General features: G+C 40.7%; 1 protein-coding gene across 1 annotated transcript; it reads right to left on the reverse strand.

Moving 5' to 3' along the window:
* Window positions 1-3833: 3833 nt before the first annotated feature.
* Window positions 3834-19390, reverse strand: soat2 (sterol O-acyltransferase 2). The gene is made up of 16 exons (XM_083971695.1): window positions 19269-19390; window positions 16743-16883; window positions 16375-16433; window positions 16082-16209; window positions 15923-15976; window positions 15021-15128; window positions 13861-14143; window positions 11431-11506; window positions 10521-10605; window positions 10167-10212; window positions 9758-9887; window positions 8485-8582; window positions 6983-7081; window positions 6535-6670; window positions 5485-5630; window positions 3834-4206 (listed from the first exon to the last, which is right to left on the reverse strand). The coding sequence occupies exons 2-16, from the start codon at window positions 16819-16821 to the stop codon at window positions 4150-4152; spliced, it is 1584 nt and encodes a 527-aa protein (XP_083827821.1). The 5' UTR covers window positions 16822-16883; window positions 19269-19390; the 3' UTR covers window positions 3834-4149.
* Between the last annotated feature and the right edge of the window lie 731 nt (window positions 19391-20121).

The raw sequence follows: 20121 nt of genomic DNA on the forward strand, positions 1-20121 counted from the left end.
GACAGGATGACTGTTTCCCACTGTTTACGCTGCTCTCACCCTGAGGCGAGAATGCCCTTAGCGCAGCAGTCATATGACCAGATAGTTTAGTGAAGTCTCACTATAGTCGTCATCGTAGCGATCATGTGGTTCAGGCCACGCATTTCTGCTGCCAAGACCTATTATGAATAGAGCCCCCGCTGCAAGCCCGCAGAAATCTGTTGGACAGATTTACCGTGTCTGTGCACTTAAAATGAGTGAAATCCATCCTCCTCTTCCTGCTCAAAGCAACACTTAAGAAAAGTTTGGTGGGACGAGTGTGGCCGCATCGTGTGATTTAAGATTTGATACATGTTCGTGGAAAGAAGGAGGAAAGTCAAATTTGTTGTTACCCAGCTTGCGGCTGAAATTATTTCAGGTCTTCTTTTTTTGTTGTTGTTTCCTAAATGTGCTTGCACTGAGCAACACTCAACTGTCTCGGTGTCTCTTTTACTTGTCTGTCTCTGCCTCCTGGTTGATTTTCGATGTAAGAGTCCCTGTAAATCTGGCCTGTCCTCCCCAAACCTGCGCTCCCTAAACCCTGATTATAAATGTTGTTCACGGACATTAGGGAATAAAGCTCTGCACGCTTCCTGAGCCACTTTGTTCCAGATCAAATACTCAAAGCTGATTTTTAATTTTTTTTTTTCCCCAGCATTCCCAGCCCACTACATGATTACACACACACACACACACACACACACACACACACACACACACACACACATAGATGCACGTGCACTCAGCAGCAGCAGCAGCAGTAGGACAGTGCTGGCTGGCTGGCATTTCAGATGAAAGTGAATGAGTTATCTGCGTGTTCTTCTCTAATCCCCCTTTATGACTGCAGTGTGTCCTGCTGCCCAACCCCCCCTTCTCTCTCTCTCTCTTCCCTGTGAATTACAGCCAGCTGTACAAAGCGTAGCACAAAGTACGAAAAACTGTCCCAAGTTGTGCTTTTTGTTTGAAAGATGTGTTTAAACCCTCTCATGAAGGTGTCATGTTTTGTTTGGATTGTTTACTCAATGCTCCTGAACGCATCCTGCTGCCGTTGAACTGTATAAAGGTGGGTTTACTGCTCAGTTCGTCTCTTATGGTGCTTTTTTTTTTTTGAAAACCTGCCAGTTGATTAAACCAATAAACCACTCTGGATTTATTATGTCACTCTGGTCTTATTTGTTCCCTCAACCTGGAAATGTTCATGTCAGAGGCTGCTGGAGACGTTTTGCAAGTATTGCAGGACATTCTGTGGGGAGGAAAAATTGTCCAATCTGTCTGAAGAAGAAGAAGTGTGCTCGCTGAGCATATTTTCCATCTATATTGAATGAAAAAAGCCAAAATATTTCTTGTGGTTGCAGCAATTCCCAAGCCAAGCAGCCAGGCGGAGGCTTGTATTTCAAGTCAAGTTGCCTCTCAGCACTTTGTGATGCAGACAACATCAAACATTTTGTCTTATGTGGTTACAGAATAAGGTTTACTTTTGTTTGACAATTTAAAGAGTATTCTTTTTACTGATCAGTATTTAATGAATATATTTTATACAGCTCATTCAGCGTTACGAAACTCAAGTTGAACTGAAATCAACTCTGCCGGGAAGTCCTGCATAACACGGTTAGAAATGCATTTCTACTTTCCGGCATTTCCTGTCCAATATCTCATATGACAGCTTTCACTTTATTCATTTAGGGCCGATTTAATTGGTCCTAACCCTGTCTGCAGACTTAATTAACAAACATCTTCTCTACCATTTGTTCTCAACCAAACATTTCTGAATCTGTTTCTGGATGATTCAGTATCATATCATACTGGAGGTGAAGAGCATTGAAACAGCTTAAAACATTCCTACGGGAATTAGAAGTCAGTGGGCACCAGAGCTAAAAGGAAAAATATGTATGCATGTAAATGAAAATCCACCAATCAATTGTCTGTACCACTCATCTGTGCAAGGCAAGGCATTTTTATTTGTATAGCCCATTTTTACAGTTTGTCTTCTTGACATCCACTGAGGAAAAACTCCCAAAAACCCTTAACAGGGAAAAAATTGGAGAAACCTGAGGGATGCCTCACCCAGGACGGCAGACGGGCAGTAGATGTTGTATACAGACAAGAAAATAGTTTACAACATTGAATATGGGAAAACATGGAAATAGAATCGTCAGTAAACAAGAGCTGATGAAGGCAGGGCCCCGGGGCCGTGGGGGGCTGGAGCCGATACAGGCTGATTTAGGGCGAGGTCAGGACACAAACAACCTCACACTCACATTCACAGCTACAGGCAACATGGAGTCAGACACCAACCTGTTGTTGTGCATGTTTTGGGGCTTTTGGGGCTCCTCTGGTGAATCAGATCCATGAAAATGTATAAAATGAGATTAAATATTGGATTTGAATTTGTGAGATGTCCAGACACAAACCTCCAAATGAATTCTAGTGTTGCTTCACTTCTGCAGGATTTATACAAATATGTTTGTTTTTTCCTTTTGTCCGTCTGGCAAAGATGAAACTAAATCAGGGATGTGGCTATGATGTGGAGGCTCTGAGTCGTTATTGACTGACACTGACATCTGCATCCACCATAGAGATAACATATGTAATGGCCTCTTTGATGCACGAGCCGAAAGAACGCCGGAGATAAAAGCTGTCAAACATAAATGCTAAATTAAAAAAGACAAATGGATTTTATTTCCAAGCCTAAAATTTAATGGACCACGTTAACATTAGCTGCAGATGTATTCAGATCCATTCCTACTAACAATGACTCTAAAACCGCTGCTCTGTAGCGCTCTGAGCTCTCGTGGTATTACAGTGTATCAGTTTACAGAGCATTACATCACTAATGCAAACACAGTACCAATGTTAATCCTCTTCTTCCTGTATGACTTCAGAGGGACGTGGCAGGCGGACAAACACAGGCTTTGCTGCAGACTGATAAGACGCTGTGCTTCCTGTGGTTGGTCCATGTACCTGCTCTTTCAACCAATCCGTGCCACTGCCGTCTGAACGTTGACCAGGGCAGGATTAAAACGTGCACTGACGACACGGACCAGGTCCCTTAGGTGCAGCGAAGCCTGCTGACACTGATTTGACCTGTTTTCAGTGAAATGTTTTGTACATCTCAGAAAAGATTAAACCAAAGACACAAGGTTGTTGCAAGATGAGAATAATGACACAAGATTGTGTTTTCAGGTAACCATGTGTAGCTTTAATACAAATACGGAACAGAATTAGATTCTTTGAGTCTTGACCTTGGCCTTTAAGGGCTCATTACTCATTAAATATATATTATCAAACCATCACATTATACCTTGTAAGGAAAAAAAAACCCACTCACATCACACATCTCCTTGAATATTGAGACTGAGCTCATTTGTAATCTTCCTGTCAAACTCAATCCATGGAGAACATCATCTGATATTTCCAGATGTCAGGATGTGTGTGGTGAATTCTGTGAAATTTAAATTCACAGACCTTACTTTTTTTTTAATAAGAGGACAAAACAGCAGGATAAATCTGACTGGCTTCATGTGATATTGAACCCAGGGGGAACGGCATCTGACGGCCACATTTCCAGATGTCAGGATGTGCGTGGTGAATTTTGGGAATATCAGGTTGAAATTGACCGTGCTTACTTGTTATGAATGACTTGTATAAATTTGACTGATTCCTGTCACACTGAATACAGTAGAGAGCAGTATCTGTCCTGAAATACTGAATGCTGAGATTTGCAGGAGTGAACACAGAGGAAAACTGCTGGCCTGCCAGGCTCTGTTTAAAGGTCACACAAGCCAAAAACTCACCAATCGACAAGTTGTGTTTTGTTGTTTTTTAATTGCATGCACACGCACACATGCACATACACTCATTCTCAAAACTTTGCATTTGAAATACCAACATGATAAAAATGTAGAAATGTGCAACCGTTTGCTTACAGCAATATTTTTTACAGTATGAATTAAAAACAATAGTCATGGTCACATCTTTCTTGACCTGAGAAAAATGTTACGGGCTACAAACAGAAAAACCTTTAATATTTACACGTCTTTCAAGTTTTCATTGTGTGCTTTTGTCTTTATGTGTGGTCCATTGTGATTTTCAGATCATCACTTCTTCCTCAAGCCGAGGAGAAAAGCAGCCTCATCTCCGGTAGCTGCAGGACCAGGATCGAGGTGTCACCATCTCCCAGAAACTATTCTGATGAGGAAGAATAAGAATTAGTCGAAATCCAAACAGTCTTCTTCTCCTCCCAGTCACATAATCTGCAATCTTTTTATACATTTATCTGTTTTTGTATGATTTGACACCCGTTTAGTTTCACCTAATGTTCTCATATTACAGACGTCACTTCTATTTTTAGACAGCAGCTATCTGTGTTAAGCCATTGTGTGTGTGTGTGAATGACACCAGTGGCTGTGCAGGTCTTAGGGGCTACACACAGAGATGCAGTCGTTCATAGTGGAGTAAGTATGTTAAGTACATCTGTGCCCATCTGTCATACAAATCCTGCACATCTGTGACTTCATCAAACGCCTGGAGTCGGAAGAGAGGTTTTTTTTTCAAGGGTTAATACATGTTGAGGTTTTACAAACATCAGTTACTCGACTCAAAAGTCTCTCCTACATGGTTTTATGTGCAAGTTGCGTGTGTTATCTCTAATATTTATATGCAGTCTCTATTGCATGGATGACGTCCGTGTGCTCATGAATGAGAGCAGACTAGAAGAGAAGAGAAAGTCAGATGACCTTATGACAGGGGTCAATCACAGTCATCTGTGTGACGTCCAACAACCAAACTACTCAAATCCGAGTCGTGTAATCTAGTCGTGAATTATATAACATTATGATTAGAGAGAATCTTGATGTCATTTGTGTTTCAGCGTTACTAACCCCTTGGCCTGTTTTCCATTTCAGTACCTCTGACGCTGGATACAAAGTCCAGTCTAATGACATCACAGCGGTGCAGAGTACTACAAACAACCAGCTTGACATTTCATTTCAAATCTACAACATGCAGTCACATGAGTCACTGCTTCTCGCTGAGCTTAAAAACAATCCAGCGGGGAGGTTGTTTATGCCCTCAAACGCCATAATAAATCTCACTTTGAAAACATGTCTTCGCATGTTCTTCTGGGGGGAAAAAAGGGTCACAAATCTCAATTTATGTCAGATTTTATTGATTCATCTGTCACAGGTGTAGCCAAGAAAACTAAAGTTAAATAAAATGTGACAGAAAGCCTATAGTTTATGACCCATTTTTTTTGTTGCTATGAAATATAGTAGTGTCTGTCTTGTCAGGTTTGAAGCTGTGAGTGATGAGCCTCACTGGACAGGACAGGTGTAAGCATAAAAAGAAAGTCACCTGTTCTAACTATACAAAACAACTTTTTGATCAGGTCTGGCAGAAAAAAGTGTGAAGGTGGCATTTCTGTTCCAATAAAAAGCGGTACACATGCGCTGTAGGTGAAGTTCATACCTCTTTCCGTGGGCAGTGTATCTGTGCGTACCACTCCTGGCAGTACAGACACACCTGCACGCCCTGGCCGAGGAACAGACACGCCCACATGATGACGTTGAACGCGGGGTTCTGACGCTTGTCGTTCATGGTGAAATTGAAGACCACTAGAAACAAAAGAAGACACGAGTCAGTAGTTAAAGGTATAATAATGGAATTCCCCCCATTTAGCATATCTGAACGTATTCTTGATGTTACCCACGTTTTACCGTCTAAAACTTTCTCCCTGAGCCGACAGCTCTGGTGAGTTTCTATGGTTACCTACGGTCACGCTGCCACTGAACGTAAAAAATGGCGATGCAACATGGCCGCCTCGGTTCGGTGCATCGCCCACTTATGTATTTGTAACGACTTGTAACAACTCATTCTAAGGTACGAGAAAGCTTTCATTTGTATGTGGGTGTTGATTCGACTTGAGTGAATTACGTATTTATGAAAGCAATATTTGATTTTTGCTAATAAAAAGCCAAATAAGTTACATACTGGGGCTTTAAAGAATAACTCTGTATTTGTGTTAAGGCTGTGGGATGTGAGGCTGCTAGTCAGATGATTGATTATTGAGTCCCACAGAAATGTGCCAGTGGATTTTTGCTTTAGACATGATGAGAGTCGTCCTCTGAAAACAGCCACTAAATGTCTGTTGGAGTGAATAATTACAGATTTTAACTTTAAAAGCTTTAAAGAGCAGGTCAGAATAAAAAAGGGCACATTTACATACTTGAACCAACCAAGTGATTGACAGTCAGCTCAGGCACAGTGTTTCAACTCGCATTTCTCATCTAGACTTGAAACATTTTCTTTTGTTCTCCTGTGTCTTTGTGTCTTTTATTTCTTCCTAAAGGCGTTGAGGTTATCGCTTTCCTTTCCTTTCCTTTCCTTTCCTTTCCTTTCCTTTCCTTTCCTTTCCTTTCCTTTCCTTTCCTTTCCTTTCCTTTCCTTTCCTTTCCTTTCCTTTCCCTTCAGCAGCCTGGCCACAGATATTGTTCACTGTATAATGAACACATCCCTCACCTCCAAACACTGCAAAGAGGCAGAACATGACCGGGTAGAAGAAGCCGAAGCCCATGGTCAAGGCGTACTCATGGACGACGGCGGAGACGATGAACACGGAGAGCATGGCAGCTGCTCGGAATTTCCTGTTGGACAGCTGCAGGGATCAGAGAGAGAGGATCAGAGTTCAGGGGTCAGGTTGGTTCAGTGTGGATTTCGTGTCAGTAGAATTACAGCACTTGTGTGAGTGTAACTATTGGAACACATAGTTATTTGTCTAGGACAAATAACTAAGTCCAGTTGCTTTCGATTTAACCTCCTTTGAAATACTATGACCTGGACAAATGAGAATATGCACCGGCCTATTGGAACACACTTCATCTTGGGACGAGTCCACTGCAGTATGACATTAATGCTTACGATCATTGAATGTGTTAACTTTCAGTGTGTTTTCTGTGGTAGCACTCACCCAGAGGAAGTCTCTGTAACCATAGTAATACAACCAGTCGTGAACCACCACATTCCAGGTGCGATAATAGTTGGCGAAGGATGTGGAGTTCCACCAGTCCTGGAAAATGAAAAGATCAACCAGTGGGTGAATGTGTGTCTACAATATAATCACTTCAAAAAACAAAAACTCTGGGTAGACAGTAGTCAAATTATTCACGAGGGAAACCGAGAAATCAAGTGAACTGCATCTTTACTGACAGCTGCTGTCTTGTGCTGTGTTCAAGAACAGGTTTCAAAAAACACATTATTATTACAAACAAACAAACAAACAAACAAACAAACAAACAAACAAACACACAGCTGTCTATTATATATTTGAAGGAACAATCCAGCATTTTTGGAAATATGATTATGTGCCTTCTTTCAGAGAGTGACATGAGAGGACTGACAGCACTATAACGTATGAGTGGAGCAAGGTTACATGCTGTCATTCCGACATCCCACTATTCTGAAATACCGCTATTCCAACATACGAACGTCCCACCATTCCGACAAGGCTTTAATATAAGGAAATGTGCGTTACTAACAGGTGACTCCCTTCTTTAAGACATGCTGACAGAGGAATACACACATGGTTGTGCGTAATTACGCAGCAGAGTGCAGACAGGGACTAGTCTGCCTGTCTAGCCTCTACCTGGTCTTTTTACTAAACTTAACCAACTCCTTTCATCATTGCCTAAGCCCAACCAGTGCAGAATATTTTGGGGGAAAAAAATACGCTATTAAAGGAATTGTTGGAAAGGCAGGATGTTTAAAAAAAGAAAAAAATACCGTCATTCCGACTATAGGAGGCAAAAATTGTCGGAATGATGGGACATTTGATAGAAAATTAAGTGTTGCCATTTAGACAATTAGAGGCCTACTATGTCGGACTGGTGGGATGTCGGAATGGCGGTTGCCCCCCATGGAGCGATTAGCTTAGCTTAGTTTAGCATAAACAATGGAAGTCTGGGAAAACAGCTCATGCAGAGCTTGAAAATATCTACCAGTAGCTCTAAAACTTCCACTTCTCTTTAACCCGTACATACCAGTAACTCTAATATGACAGCAACAATTTGTGGCTGAAGGAGATATACATGCTTTAATTTGGTGGTATTTCCTGATGAACAGCAGATTTCTGTTCAGTGTCTCCACAGCTTCCAATAATCACACCTTCAGACTCGCAGAGAGAGTCACAGGAGCTAAACACTCAGAGAGGAAGAGGCCAATAAAAGCAACTAGGCACTTTCAGACGCGGCCTATATCATGGTTAAGTCAGTTGTATCAGCAGAATATAAAATGATGGAAACTGTTAAACTGCTCTGGGACCATCCAGCCGCCCTGCCGCAGTTTTAACTTGTCATTAATCAAATAGTTCCCATCTGGAAAAGCAAGCGCTGTTGAAAAGGATGTGTTCATGGGAGAGGTGATGCCACAGAAAAATCAAGAGTACCACACACACTCACACTCACATACACACACCTTGTAGAACATCCTGTCAGCAAAGCGCAGGAGCTCCCCGAAGAGGTTGAGCCAGCAGTGCAGGAAGGCGAAGAAACACAACAGAAGGAGCATTATACCTGAAACACAGAGACAAAAAACAGACGGGGGGGAGGAGGAGGAGGAGGTGGTTATGAGGAACGCTTTAATTCAGGGCATTGCTCCCAGCTCTCTCCAAAGGGCTGTAACTTGACACTGATGCTTTTATCAGCACTCACTCAAAACGGTATTCACTAGAAGAGACTGAGAGCAATAAACATGCTTGCCTTTAAGTTACCTGTACTTGATTGCATAATAGCATCTTTAATCTTATCAATCGCTTACAAACACCCGAGACTCCTCTCTCCCACTGACACAGTGAGTAATACATTAACCAGTGCTGACTCATACAAGTCAGAGATAATGGAGATTGTGGAAGGGAAGTCACATTTGAACTTTATGTTTCTTTGGCACATGACTTCCTCATGACATTTGCCTGGAAAATGTTTTGTTTTGTTTTTTGATTAATTTGTTCCTATTATTATGTGTGTGTATGTGTATACTGTATATATATATATATTCTTTTTTTATTTATTAAAAAAAAAAAACTCTTTTATTTCATTCTATTTTGTATTATTTTGTTTATAATGCTATTCAAGATATATTAATGTGTCTTTTGTTTGTTTTGCTTTGTTATTTGTGCAGTTGCTTTTATAGGTGAGGTTAGGGTTAGGTTTTTTTTTTCAATTTTATTGTTGCTTTTATAATCGTGCAAATAAACATAAACATAAACATAAATGTGCATGTGTGTGTGTGTGTCAGGGCCGGCTGCTCCACACGCTTGTTTAGGGCCACAAGCATATGTGCCACACAGTTTTCCTTGCAAGAGTTATTAAAATATACTTTTCTGCAGCCCATAATAACATAGGAACATCGTGTGTTTTCGTATGAACGTAGCGCACCTCCACTTTGTTGGGTATCATTTTGCTGCTGCAGAAACCAAGCAACATCAATTACTATTGTTGCAATAAATCTAAGAGATTTGTGGTTAATTCATTTGTCCATCTCTACTTTATGTATGTACTACCATTATTATTATGTGTGTGTGTGTATTCATTCAGTTGTAAGCAGTATGTGTGATATGGTGTTTACCCTTTGAGTGTTTTGGGGGCCACAAACAAAATCTTGTTTAGGGCCACCAAAATCCTAGGACCGGCCCTGGTGTGAGTGTGTGTGTTAGTGTATGGTGTTTTTGCGCTGATAGAAACTACAGTACCTGGTAATATTGAGTTGAACACAGCTAGAACCATTGTCCGTTTGCTGAGCGGCAGGTTGGTCTCCAGTCTGAAGACAGGCACACAGAGGCGCACCAGGATGAAGTAGGCGTAAAACAGGCAACCCAAGATCTACAAAGACACAATTATAATGTCATAAAAAAAGTTTGTTACACCTGGGGAACTGAAACACAAACAGATCACTCATTAGAATAAAAGTGATCAAAGATATCCAAAGCTTACAGCCACTAAACACCTGTGATTGCTTCACATTATTGCACCACACTCCAGCGCTGTGAGCAACATCATCTTCTCAAGGGCATTAACCCAACAAAGGCCTCCACACTACGTCCTGTTACATCATACAGTACAACTAGGTGTGAGACACTCGATTGCGAACGATTCACATACCATGCCAAGAGTTACACCAACGTAATTCCATCTTATGTGGGTGTTTCTGGGAAGAAAAGATAAGATGTCATGACTTCAGAGATGGATAGTGTGATACAGTGCAGGCAGTGGAGTTTAGAGTAGGCTATGTTGGGACATTAATGTCTGATGCTAACTGCACAAACTAAGGATTAGTTAGAGTTTTATCGATGCAGTGTAAGAAATCCTGACACTACTTAGCTTTGAATTCCAGCATTTTGTGAGTTTGTTAGTATAATATGACATCCATGTGTCATTTGACTTCAATAAACATGAGAACAAAAGAAAAAGAAAGTGTGATCTGAGGCCAAGGAGGGAGAATATTAAATGTCTTACCGAGGGTAGGATTCTCTGTAGATGAGGGTTGGACAGAAGAGGAAGTACAAGTAGCTGGAAAACGTTGGGAATCTGGGACCTTTTCCTGAAAACCAACAGCAGTTTATGAGGTGTAACAATAAAATAGAAGAGGTCCAATTTTGAATCTTACACTCTGACAGTTAAACCTTGAGTCACAAGTGGCCTGAATTATTTTTTAAAAAGGGTTCAAATGAGCTGATTTAAGGTCTGATGTTCAGATATAAACTTCTAAGTTCATTTTCTCTTCTTTCATTGATTGGCACAATACCAGACATTAAACTTTCCATTTGTGAGTGCTAAAGCTTTACTGTGGCTTAATGAAGGAACTTGCTAACAAATGGCCGTCTTTGAAATGAAATGACTGTGGGCTTATTGCTAAATCGTTACGCCATTATGCCAAATTACCTGCCTAAAAGTCTGTAATATCATTAACGATTTCTCTTGCCTCCTCTTCAGCACGTCTGGCTTTAGCCTCTAATACCAGTGACATTTAAAACGTGTTAAAGCCTGCTGTTTTTTTGATAATTGCCTTAAAGGTCACATATGAACATCATATATCTGCGTTGAACAAATGGCATATTTTCAATTTCATACCAAAGCCTCATTCAAAGTGAGGCAGATTTTTGACTACACAGTTGTTTCTCAGCTTTATCTCTCATTTACACACTTTTACAGCAGAATCTCATGGGGCTCCACACACCGCAGGTTGTTTATTGTGTGCATCCGTTTTCATTGTTAGTTTTAACTTGAGCATGAATCATTTGGGTGGCGTCCTGCTGAGCTCCGTTTCAGTCATTTTTCTGTTGTGTCTGGTAGTGTCACTGTGACTAATGGCACTGCCCGAGGAGTAAACACACCTGACATCAATGCAATACAGTGCAGTATGTACCTTCCTTTGGAGTATTCCTCATTATAACAGGAACAGTTTCTCTTATGAAGGAGTAGCTCTTCATCAGGAATCGTATCTGAGGAGAAATTGATACAGTTATAATGTGAAGTGAGACATAATGTAGTTTCCAAATTGAGTGAACAATGTGTCTCAAGAGAACTGGTTTTACACACACTGACCAAATGTCATATCATTTATTTGAATGTCAACTTCCTCCGTAGCTGGAGAGAACTCATTATGTTGCAGTAGCCTCTCGTGAAATGTGTGTGATATCAACCGGCATCGGCAAACTCTGTCTCTCTTTGGGGCATTTAAGTGAATTAAAATCATTGGTTTATGCATCAAATGGCCAGCTTTCGTAGCTTCAGAGTGACAAATAGACTGCCTGGACCCGGGTCAGATAAGGATCAGGACCGGGTTTCCCAAAAGCATCTAAGCACATGGGATTATCTCACTCCATCGAATGGAGCTAAAACGATCTTAGTGCTAAGGCGGTTTTTGGGAGACAGGAGCTGGTGTAATAAAGAGGATGAGGAGGTATTACAGGATGGGTCTGTGATGTTCCAACATTGGCAGCGCTGAGATCTGCATGCGGTCTCTTTTATAGTGGCTTTCCAGTTGGACGGCTCCCATCCGTGGCCAGCAGGCTCTTTCTTTTTTCTTATCGCAATATTCCTGCTGATGGCAGGGCTGCATTTATCATTTGGATTACCAATTAATATTATGTTATCTGCAGAATACACAGTTATCTACTGGCTTTTTCTAGCCAAAGCAATTCCTAATAAGATTTTTTTTTTTGCTGAGCAGCAGCTTACATAGCCGTAAAATCATTTTTAAGTTAATAAATAAAATACGACTCCTTTAAACAACCTAACAACCAATGTTTTGAGCTTAGCGCAGCAGAGAGTGAAGAGGGCAACAATACTAAATTCCCCCCTGGGGGAAGGTGGACTTATGGGTCAGGTGGGGTTGTTGAAATGCTATTTGAACAGCAGCAGTGGTGGTGAATATAGCAGCATACAGCCATTAAGCTTTCAGCTGAGTGTAGGTGCATTACAAATAACAGAACAGCATCAAAATAACAAATCACATGTTCGTGGTTTGAGAGAGAATTGCTTGTTGATTTGTAGTCAGGTCAGACTGTTTTTGTGTTTCACTGTCCTCAAAAACCCTTATCTTCTAAAGTAGGTGTTGTCTGTTCATGAGTCACAGAAAATTAAATTTACAGGTCTACTTCTTGCCAAGAGCCTCATAAATAGCAAGTGTGAACTAGTTTTGCTTTTTTTTTGTTCATGTTTATTGTTCTATTTGGGTCGTTTGAGGTTTTATGTGGCTCAGTGCAGATTCATGCCTTGTCCACATCCTTGTCTGTGTTCTACTTAATTATCAGATGCAGTAATAAGTTTATCTGTGGATAGTCTCTGTGTGAACTTTTTAAGGCCATTTTCCGTAACGGAAAGTAAACGAACTGTGTCCTCACCTGGACATTTTACAGTCAAAAACAAAGTTTTCATTGCTGCCTGGCCAATTTCTTGTTATCGCAACAACATTCATGATTTACTGATTATACAGCATGTGTAATAAGTAATATAACTATTTACTTGGGATGGGACAGTGCACATTAATGGACATAAAAACATGTACTGTAACATGTGCCGGATTGTAGCAAAAGTGCTAATTTCCATCCAGAGTCCCATAAACATAAAAACACATGTAATAGTGTAGACAACAAAAAGACAACATGACGACTATGACAATGTAAAACATATTGACAAACACGTTCCATGGGTAGGGGGACCATAAGAGTTTCTGGGAGATAAAGTGCATAAGTGCTGGGTTAAAGTGACAAGTGCTAGAGTGCAGGAGTGCATATAGGTACCAAGCTGTATTGCACAGTGCCCTATAAGAATGTAAGTGCTAGATAGTATTGCACAAGGCCCTAAAGTGCACATCAGTTTAAAGTGCCAAGTTGTATTGCACGATGCCCATTACACCCAGTTGCACAAGCAGAAGTGTGTAGATATTGCACGAAATATAATACATAATTGTAATTATGTAAGTACTACTAGAACCAAAATGACGTACACAAAAAACATTATGTACAATTAACTGAGAAATAAAAACTCTGGTGCCCTGGAAGTTGTTATATAGCCTACAGGTTACAGGTGGTCACATGTCTGGTTTGCTTGTAACCATGCTTTTAGTTTTCCCTTGAACATGGTAAAAGCTGCTCTCCCTAATTGTGACTGGGAGGTTATTCCAGATTTGCCCACCTTTCATAGATAAAACACTATAATACATCTAATCTGAAGATCTAATGTGAGTGACATTTACACAGACGATAGCCTGACACAGTCCCAATCTGTTGCCCCCTGTTTTCTACAACTATGAAAGCAAAGCCTGTTTAACTTTTAACACACACACACTGACCTGCTCCAGTATAACAATGAACCGTGAAGCTGGTGGCAGCTGGTTTTCTACGACTACGTAGATCGGGAACACTCCAAGAACGCAGGACTGTATGGCGGCCAAGATGAAGCCTGTCCCCAGAGACAGCCCCAGCTTAGAGGGGAAGCCGTGGTACAGGGAACCCCACAGCACCAGGCTGTAGTAGGGGACGAGCAGCGTGTACACAAACATCACACTCCAGGCCTTGATGACCGTGCCCAGTTTTCCAAAGGCGTAGAAGAGCAGGTCAAACTCTAAGACCAGTCTGAGAATAAGGAGAAAAAAAGGGAGTGATGAGTTGTGTTGAGTAAAAACAAGCAATTATAACAGTAAGAGGTTTTTAACTTACAGTACTGATACAGATTCAGTGTCAGTAGGCAGATCACTTCACTGTCCAGGGAAATAACTATAAAAATCAAAAATTGAGCGGTTGCCAGTACATAAAAGGCAGCTCATTTATATGTTTTAGTTTTAAACAAGGCATCGACTGACCGTTTTAATTATATTTAAGCACGAATGCCTTTAATAAACGCACAGGCACAGTAAAATGCTTTGAATATTTTCCCCCATTCCTCTCTCCCATCTGAAAAGACCCCTCTGGTGACAATAATAATAGATTTAATATGCCTGCTCAGCGCAGCATATCAGAGGATTTGTTTGAAATTCAACATGTGCTCTCAAGTGCGATGTCATTATTGTTTATTTCATCTGTTTACGCATATTAAAATCAGTGTTAACTGAGGGTGAATGTATCGAATAATTTGCACACAGTGGAGAGCCGCCCGCTGGCTCCTGTTCCAGTCAGCAGCATAAGAATTAAACTCACAACCCTCTTTTCTGCAAACAGGAACCAGACCATTACTGCTGCTGCAGCCCAAAGCAACATAAGGAGTAGCCTGAGGAATTGATTGCGTTATCTTCCCACTGCCAGACGAGCAGCGAGGCAGAGAGAGAGAAGACGGGAGGGACACGACGAGGAGAAGGAGAAGATAAGAAGTTTTGAAAAGCTTCAGGGTTAATTGAGCCTCTCTAGATTTTAGTTCAGAGTCAGAGGGGCACACGGGGACATGTCAGTGTCAGGGAACATGTTTCCTCACACTCAAACACACAATACATGTGATGTATTTCATTTTGCCACATACCTGCCCTGGTCAATGTAGTCCACAGCCAGGGTGCTCAGGAAGAAGATGAGGAGGACGGCTATGAACATGTGGTAGATGGTTCTGATGTGGCTGATCTCAAACAGCTCACTGATGAGAGGAGGACACACACACACACACACAAACACACATACAAACACACACAATGTCAGTGTGTAGGCGGTTGTTCTGCATTCATGCTGGAGGGTTATTGAGCTCACATGTCTGATCTGTATTTGTAAATGTGAACCACGCTCTCAAATCAACGGTCTATTGTTGGTTTTCTTAATGTTTTCTGCCCTCATCAAGGCAATTATGAACAATTTGTTATTTCTTTATGTGACTTAAAAGCAAAATCTTAAAAAGATTAAATACAAAAAAACAAAGAAAATACATTCTAAATATGGAAAAATTTGCATTGTCAAGTTGCCACTGGGGCGGCACGGTGCTGCAGTGATTAGCACCGCTGCTCCTGCCCAGGTTCTGGGTTTGATTCCCTCTATGCCTGCTTACAGTAGGTTGTTAAAGGCTGGACGGATGGATGCTGCCACTGTGAAGAACACAAAGCATGAAGCATGCTACTGCATGAGGGAAAAGGTGTTATATTTTGACTGACTTGTACTGAGGTATAGAGCTGAAACAATTTGTTAGTCTGCCAATAAATTGAGCTGCAGAAAATTAACCTTTTCATATTTCAAATATTCAATAACAAGCATAAATACAACATATTTTCTGTTTTCCGACCCCTTCATTTTTGGGTTTTGGGCTATCACTATATACCAAATGAAAAATCAGAAAATTACTGTCATATGGATGATCTAGTCGTAGTCCTGCATTGAAGTTCACACTCATTTTTTCTTTTTGTTCACTAACTGGGAAATAAACTGTCAGTGTTTCCTACTTACTCCAACAGTGATGCTCTGTCCACAAACACTTTGCCATTATCCATTTTCTGAGATCTGAAACAAAACGTTGAACAGCCAATGACATGATGAACAGGAAACATCAACCACATCAATAAGAAGTCATATCTGCTCTGCTGAGAGTTGCCCCATCCGTCTCACCTGGATGAGGGCTTCCCTTTCAAACCCAGCTGGTTGTGGGTGAAGGGCTGGACCGACTCCGTCAGAGCGTCGTCCAGAATATCACTGAGCTGATGCTGGATCTGCTCCAGGACTTTTACTTTTACCTTCTACAGGAGGACACACAGGAGAAATATTTGTTTCCTTCAGCTAACACGAGGACCCTCATATGTATTCACTTTGCTCTGTACAGTCTGAGCATCTTTATTTCCTCTTCTTAAATGACTGAGACAGAGGGGACAGTGTGCGGCTGATGGACTGTTGACCAAATGTACCTGTGCATGTTTCTTCCACTGCCTTAGATTGTCCTCTTGTGTATTGTTACGGCTGCCAGCTGCAGAGAGAAGAACACAAGTTGCCTCAGTTGTCAGCACCAATATAAACTATCGTACATATTGTCTGAACTGAAAAACTGAACATAACTGAGCTGAAAAACTGAAAAATGAGACTCACATCTCTGCAAATCAAACATATTTTCACCCATGAAATTTAATGTGTGCACTTTGAATGTGGCTGTTTAACACAAATTAACAAGAATGATCCCCTAAACCCATTAATAAGTATGTAATCCTTTTTTAAAAAATGTGCTTCAGTCTGGAAACAAAGATAACAAATATTATAATTACACCACTAAAGACCATACCGTGGCTGGAGAGCTCATCTGACTGATGGGCCTTGATGTTCCGGTGCGACAGCCCATTAGGCGGCTCTGCAGTTGCCATGGTTACCAACCGGAGCGGGCCGCAGCACACAGCGCTGTCTGCTGGGACTGATGTGGAGGATCCTGTGCACATCAAAGTTGCAGGTTGGTCTCAAACACATCAAACATTACGAGCTGGGTGTTTGGTGATGAATATAGAGGGATTTGTATTTTCCCCACCATGCCTGTTGTTTGTCAGACCCATATGAATGGGAAATTAAACCACCACTAACTGATGTCAAATTAGGCTAAGTGTTAAAGGGATAGTTCAACATTTTGGCGAATTGGCCCATTTACAAAATCCCTATACTCTTAGGAGCCGAGCTACAAGCTGCTCAGAGCTACGTTACGGAGGCTCATGGGATTTCTTGGTTTTCCTCATCAAACTCTTAAATTACACAATCCAACAACTCCAAAAGCTCTCGTGGACAAGTTATGACCTGCATGAGATAATAACGGAACGTTATGAGAGGTAAATTCATGCAAAACCACTTATGCGCGTTGCCTTCAGGGGCAGTTTTTCGGCAAGTAGTCTCTGAATTTACCTCTAAAACAACTCTGTCTCGTAACGTTCCTTTATTATCTCATAGCGTGGTGAATGTCAAGGTCATAACTTGTCCACGAGAGTGTTTTGGAGTTGTTGGATTGTGTATTTGATGAGGGAAACCAAGAAATTCCATTAGCCTCCATAGCGTAGCTCTGAGCCTCGCGGCTCTGCTCCGCCGTTCTAAAAACAGCTCGCACTGACAAGTAAAGGTAACAAACCTACTCCTAAATCTATAGGGATTATGGCAATGGACCAATTTGCCAAAATGTTGAACTATCCCTTTAAGTAACTTTTACAAAAGTGCAACTTAATTTAATGGTGCAGCAACAGTCTTTTAACCCTGTGTGACTTACTGCTAACACACCCAATGTAAATCTGAGAATCTCTGACTGAGGACACAGGCCAATTGCTGGCAGGTTGCCTCATGTTTGAATATATATTCCTGATAAGCCTCAGTGCCAAAGAGGTGAACTCACTCGTGTGAAAGTCCTCCTGCTCTGAGCGCAGTAACATATATGTCAGCAGGGTTATGAACGCTGGTTACCTCCAGTGGTTTTCCATAATAAGAGTGTTATCACCAGTCAGTGCAGCTTAAGCTAAAGAATGTAAACAGCAGCCGGTTTACCTGTCCTCAGTTGAAGCTCACACACCACAGATAAGATATACACATAAGTCTGACAGCGAGATTGAGTTGCACAGACTTCCAGGGAGGAGTGAAAGACACAGAGTGACCTCATTTTCTAATCCATGCTGTTTGATCACTCCTCAGGAGAAACGTCAATAGAGCTAGATAGGCTTTGCACAGATATACAGATTAAACATTATATGGCTGATGAGATGGGGGAGACAGAGATGGAGAAAAACATGTTTTGGAATAGATCAGCCCCATTGCAACACATCTTGTATAGGATTAGTTGTGAAGCATCACACTTGCTCATGTTTAAAAACTCAAACTTATTGGCTCTCCTCAACATACAGGCAAAACGCAATATTATCATGACTAAATCTGTCTGTGAAAGAAAACATATACAATCAACTTCTCAAAACATCCACCAAACTGCCCTTTTAACCCCACAATCATTCAGAACTGATAGAATAGAAAAGCTGTGATGAATTCATTCCTCATGTGTGCACAGACTAGTTCACCTACGTTTGAGTCTAACACTAGCAGAAACTGAAACCTCAGATATTCTGCAGAAATTACACAGATTTAAAATTGTGTATTAGATTTACATCATTGACAGCCTGATAGCATCAGTTTCTTCAAAGGTTCCTCCTGAAACACAGCTTCTTAAATTATCATTATATTAATTAAGGCCAGTATAAATATTTCAGGGTGAGCAAAGAAATGAAGAAATGAGTTAAGCTTCCAGATGAATCATTTCAGGCAGATAAGCAAAGACAGGATGATTATTCTGTCCGGATGATACAGGTTGACTGAAGTCATGATTAAGTAAAGTCAATGAGGATTATCTGTTGGTTTGATTGAAACAGCTTCATTGTTAGCAGAACGGTTTGAAATCCACAAGATCAAAAAAGTTGATGTTGTATTAACATATTGAAGACTTACCTTCATCAAATCAATACTTTCCACCAGAACAGATGTCAGTAAAAATAAGACAAAAATTCTGTCTATGCTCTTTATCTTATCGTGACTACTCAAGCTTTTCTTTTATTGCTTCCTGTTTGCTCCATAGCTCGTCACATTTTCAGAACAAATGGAGACATTTTACTAAGAATTTCATCATCAGTCACACTGAGCTCACCCCGTGGTGGATTTTTGTCATTTTGAAGACTACAACTTGTACAAATCTGAGGAGAGCAGCACCTGTGGAGCTGAAATCTAAAACGATGTCAGGACGTGTCAGGCTGACGTGACGTCCATGAGAAACAGTTTGTCGTTGTGTCATGTTTGTACTCACACAGTCTTCTAGCCCTGGGCTCGGTCTGTGGTCCACAAGGTGAGAGGCAGTGATTCCCACTGGGAGAGTAGCTGGAGTGTGTTTGAGTGAGTCTGTATCGCAGGTCTTTTGATTGGTGTCCTCTTCTCAGCTGCATTTTGCACTTTGTCCTTTTGGCTCCTGGCCCTGTGGGCAAGCCTGGTCCCGATGTCCGACTCCTCCTCACTCCCTCAGGACTTCAAAACATACATTTGCTAAAGGCTCACCTCTACTTAATTATTAACTATATATATATATATATATATATATATATATATATATATATATATATATATATATATATATATATATATATATATATATATATATATATATATATATATATATATATATATACAGTATATATTTTTTTTTACGTATTTTACCTTTTTTTTATTTTTTTACCTATTATTACTTTTATATCATGTGTAACTTCAACAAGTGTTATCTTGAACTTGAAAGTTCAAGACCTTAACTGTACTGAGTGAGAACTGCTGGACACACCTTGTGTCAAACCTTGTTTCAGTTTTAAAATGGACAGTATCTGTATATTAATAGATTTTGTGGGAATAAACATTTTGATAATTTGATATTAGGTCTTTGACCTTCATTTTGGTAGTGAAATCATATCAAAGACAGACTGTTAGTCAAAGCAGAGTATTCTAGATTCTAGAACAGGTAGACAACATTTTAGTGGAAATAAACATATCTGTGGCCTGAAAAGCCCAGATGTGTGATTTAAGGCCGATACAGATGTTGAATAATATATGTGCTAATGATGGCACAAATGATGTCTTTGCTCTGTTTGACAGTGTTTGTTATTTTCAGATTCACT

This window comes from Trachurus trachurus (assembly GCF_905171665.1).
Source record: "Trachurus trachurus genome assembly, chromosome: 5".
Taxonomy (NCBI): Eukaryota; Metazoa; Chordata; class Actinopteri; order Carangiformes; family Carangidae; genus Trachurus; species Trachurus trachurus.

Coding starts and splice junctions, on each gene's coding strand:
- soat2 (XM_083971695.1), bottom strand. CDS start 16,821: ATGGCAACTGCAGAGCCGCCTAATGGGCTGTCGCACCGGAACATCAAG. Junction 10,606..11,430: donor GAGGAATACTCCAAAGGAAG/GTACATACTGCA, acceptor GTTGGTTTTCAG/GAAAAGGTCCCAGATTCCCA. Junction 6,671..6,982: donor GTTACAGAGACTTCCTCTGG/GTGAGTGCTACC, acceptor TGATCCCTGCAG/CTGTCCAACAGGAAATTCCG.